This window comes from Mytilus trossulus, chromosome 11 (genome assembly GCF_036588685.1).
Source record: "Mytilus trossulus isolate FHL-02 chromosome 11, PNRI_Mtr1.1.1.hap1, whole genome shotgun sequence".
NCBI classification, from domain to species: Eukaryota; Metazoa; Mollusca; class Bivalvia; order Mytilida; family Mytilidae; genus Mytilus; species Mytilus trossulus.
The window spans coordinates 6,130,577-6,134,304 of record NC_086383.1 but is presented as its reverse complement, the minus strand read 5'-3'; the positions used below and the strand labels follow the sequence as shown (position 1 = coordinate 6,134,304).

The 3,728-nt window shown below is 31.3% G+C and overlaps 1 protein-coding gene across 1 annotated transcript; it reads left to right on the top strand.

The window, feature by feature from the left end:
- The first annotated feature begins 750 nt into the window (after positions 1-750).
- LOC134691683 (uncharacterized) lies at positions 751-3,526 on the top strand. Its single transcript, XM_063552244.1, has 2 exons — positions 751-1,194; positions 2,953-3,526. Exons 1-2 carry the CDS (start codon positions 752-754, stop codon positions 3,362-3,364), a joined length of 855 nt encoding a protein of 284 aa, XP_063408314.1. The 5' UTR covers position 751; the 3' UTR covers positions 3,365-3,526.
- The last annotated feature ends 202 nt before the right edge of the window (positions 3,527-3,728 follow it).

The following is a 3,728-nucleotide window of genomic DNA, read 5'->3' as shown; positions in this document are numbered from 1 at the left end:
GTGACCTAATACGATCTACCAGATATTAGATAATTGGTCCATCGGAGTGATCAAGTCTTCAATATTGTTGGCATAAAGAACCTACTTATAATGGTATATACAAAAATAAATGCCAACAATAACAACCTGCCAGCGTTAAGTGTATTTTACGAATCTATTTGAAACGGACATCATCAATTTTGTCATCTGTTGAAGCCTTTCAGCTTTTCCCTCAACACCGTGTTGTTTTTATAAATGGACTTAACATCACTACTTACCGTGTATTGAAATAAGTACCGAATTCTATATGCAGTATAAATGGTCTCCACACGTTTTTTTGTAAAAAATCATATTTCTAGAAATGCATAGGATGCAAGATATATATATAACTAAGCATTACTTTTAAGTAGAAAGTAGAGTACTATTTACTCAACAAAACCCATGGTGCTGTCATCAAATTAACATACATTGTGTACAGACATAATTATAAATTTTTAAGCTTTATGGATGCCCACTGTGTCGAAAATTGATTATTATTATAACAATTGACACATATATATATGAATTTATTTTAACCAACGTCTTACTTTCCCATATTAGGTTGTCTGTTATACAAAATCGTACCCACGGGTTCTAGTGAGCAATTACAAGATATGGAGGATCAGAACTATCCTTTTAGGTCTTAAGTTGTATTTTTGTATGTCCAACATGAAATGTACCGTTATGGCAAACTCTGTGAAACCAATAATAAGTCTTTCCAAACATTTTAGGAATGGCACAGGTGTTGGCAGTTCCAGGAGATGTTAGACATGGTTTCGCCTACAAAGCCACATTCGACCATGAATTCGGACGAATAACTGGAATAGCAGTAACAACAATGGGGAACAGTTTACTATGTGATTATGATAATAAGTGTTTGATTTTAATTGATCCTCTTGGGAAATACGTAAAAAAGATTAGCGTAGAAAGTGCACCTTTTGATGTGGCTATTACTAGTCAAAATATAGGATACGTTACCCTGCCAAACATGAGTTCTCTAATACAGATAGACCCGGACAGACTGGTTGTACTACATAAAGTAACAATCAACGAAAACTTCGCTACCATAAGTTGTGTGTCAGCAGTACCTAATTCTGGAAGGGAAAAGGGTCTGTTTTATCTTGGCGTAAAAACATGTGATGTTTTGTACACATATCCAATTGAAAAAAATAACTTGTAAGTCGTCATTCTTGATCTTATTTTTGAGAACCAACTTTTTTCATATTTGTGTTGTATATTTGAGATCTATCATGTCAGTGAGCAATCATCTTGATATTTATTCTTTACTTATTATTATAATGACGGAGTTAATTTCAGAAATAGTATAGGTCTGGAGTACATCAAACGTAGACATGACATACTATTGTTGACTGATTTCTGATTATTTTCGAGAAATGAAATATAAGTAAACATGCTTGTAATAATGGTACACATTATGAACACATCTCCACTTTTTTTGTTCAATTAATAGTATATGCTAAGATCAAAAACATAGAAATGTTCCCGGTCCGAATTAAGCTTTATAGAAAGTACATCAAATCATTCCCTTGACATGAAATTTACCACAATTGTTAAGTATTGATGAAATTATATCATATGTAAACCTGGTTTCGAACACCTACGAACAACATTGATGCATATTGGATGAAGATTATTTATGATATTCTGCTCACTTAATTTTCTAAATCTGTACGTTTGCAGTATCGATCATGGTATATATTCGATCAGGAAATAAGAGCAACATGCATTTATATACTAGTCAAACAAAAAAAACAAACAAAAAACGATACATGACTTTTTTCATATCAAAGATAAAGTTTTACGTTTATAGGACAAATATTGAAGGTAGTTATACTTAATGACCACGAAAATATCAATCCGTACATAAAAATAAAAATCTTGCTTTGATGACGTCATTTGGCGGAATTTAATTTTTTGAACAAAACTTAAACAAAACAATTCCAAAAACAGAAGCTCAAAATAATGATGCCAACTTCTCATTGAAAGGTAAAAACAATAATTGCCATCAATTCGTTTTTTTTTTAAATCATTCAGTTTCTTCGTTCATTTGTAAAGTTCGGCCACACAAGAAATCTTTTAAAAGTAAACTTTATCAATTGATTTGCCATAGACAGTATGTGTATAAAATACTGTAACAATCTTAAAACAGACCCGAAGGTTCCAAATTTATAGTGTGTTGATTCTAGATCAAAAGCATTGATTTGAGACGTAACAAATATTAATTTTTCGTGCATTTTTTGAGATTTCAAAAAACAATTTCTTTTTACCAATTTTTTTTTTATTTCAACATGTTCAATGCTATTCAACTTTCTACTTGTTTGTCTTTATAACTGTTTTAATCTGAGCGACACTGGTGAGTCTTATGTAGACGAAACGTGCGTCTGACGTATTAAATTTTAGTCCTGGTACCTTTGATAACTATTTGTATATATGAGATAAAATATAAAACAGTTTGAAGGGCAAAATCAAGTTAAAGATCATTTAAGACCCGTACTTTAAAAAGTTATGCAAAATAAAGGTAGGCAAAAGAAACAAACATTTGTGTTACGAATAATTCAACATATTTCTAACAATAATATTTAATGTCAACACAACGTGCTGGGATATATTACCCTTCCTTATCGAATAAGAAATGGCTAAAACTAGATAAACTTTTAAAGTAAATTGGTTATTGTGTCACAGTACACTAGTCAATTATAAAATCTCTATGTGTTGAAGATCTACCATGTACTTGACATGTTTAATCCAAACTTAACTTTAAGACGAGTTACTCGTTACTACAATTGTTTCCAAGGAGTTTGATTGAGAATTTAAAACCATAAATTATATTATTAAACAAGCCGTACCGTTGTCTCCTAGTCTCATCTACAACTTTGAGTTTTTAAAAAAAAATATGCTTTTTTTCTATTTCAGATGGCTTCCAATCAAAAACATAACTGGACATGGATATCCTATTTGTCATTCTGTAGTAAAGTTCCATGCATTTGACAATAACACTTTTATTTCATGTATAGGCGGTCAGAACTATATCAATATTTCAAAATGTACTACTCCGGGACTTCTCTGTACTGAGCAAATTGTCGACATTGAAACTATGGTTTTGCCAACTGACATATGCTCTGATGACTATGGACACGTCTACGTCAGTGGACAGGGTTCTAACAACATACACCGATTGACAAAGGACGGAAAGGTTATAGATATACCATTGGACAGTCGACACGGTATAACACAACCAGTTGCTTTATGTTTCAACAAAAATCATGATAAATTCTATATTGTCAATCAATGGGGAAAATCAGTATTGGTTTTTGATGTTATTTGATGAATAAAGATTACTCCGCGTAGTTTCAATACTATAACTTTGAGTTGAGTGATGATTGTACCTTACCAGTTTATGCAAATTTACTGCATTGTGTAATATATACATATGGATAGGTAATTTCGAACTAAAACCCCATCGCGTGTTGTTCTTGTAATCATTAACTTAAGAAGCGTTATGTTATTGAATTTCATTTGAATAATGTTAATTTTACTATAATATAATAATTTACATTATCATATACCGTGGATTTATTTATTTTAGTGGTTACCAAATTATTGGATAAAGACAAACTCACATGTTCGTTGATATTTAATTTCGTGGTTTGGCGAATTCCACATACCAGCCTACAGATTTTTATTTGTTA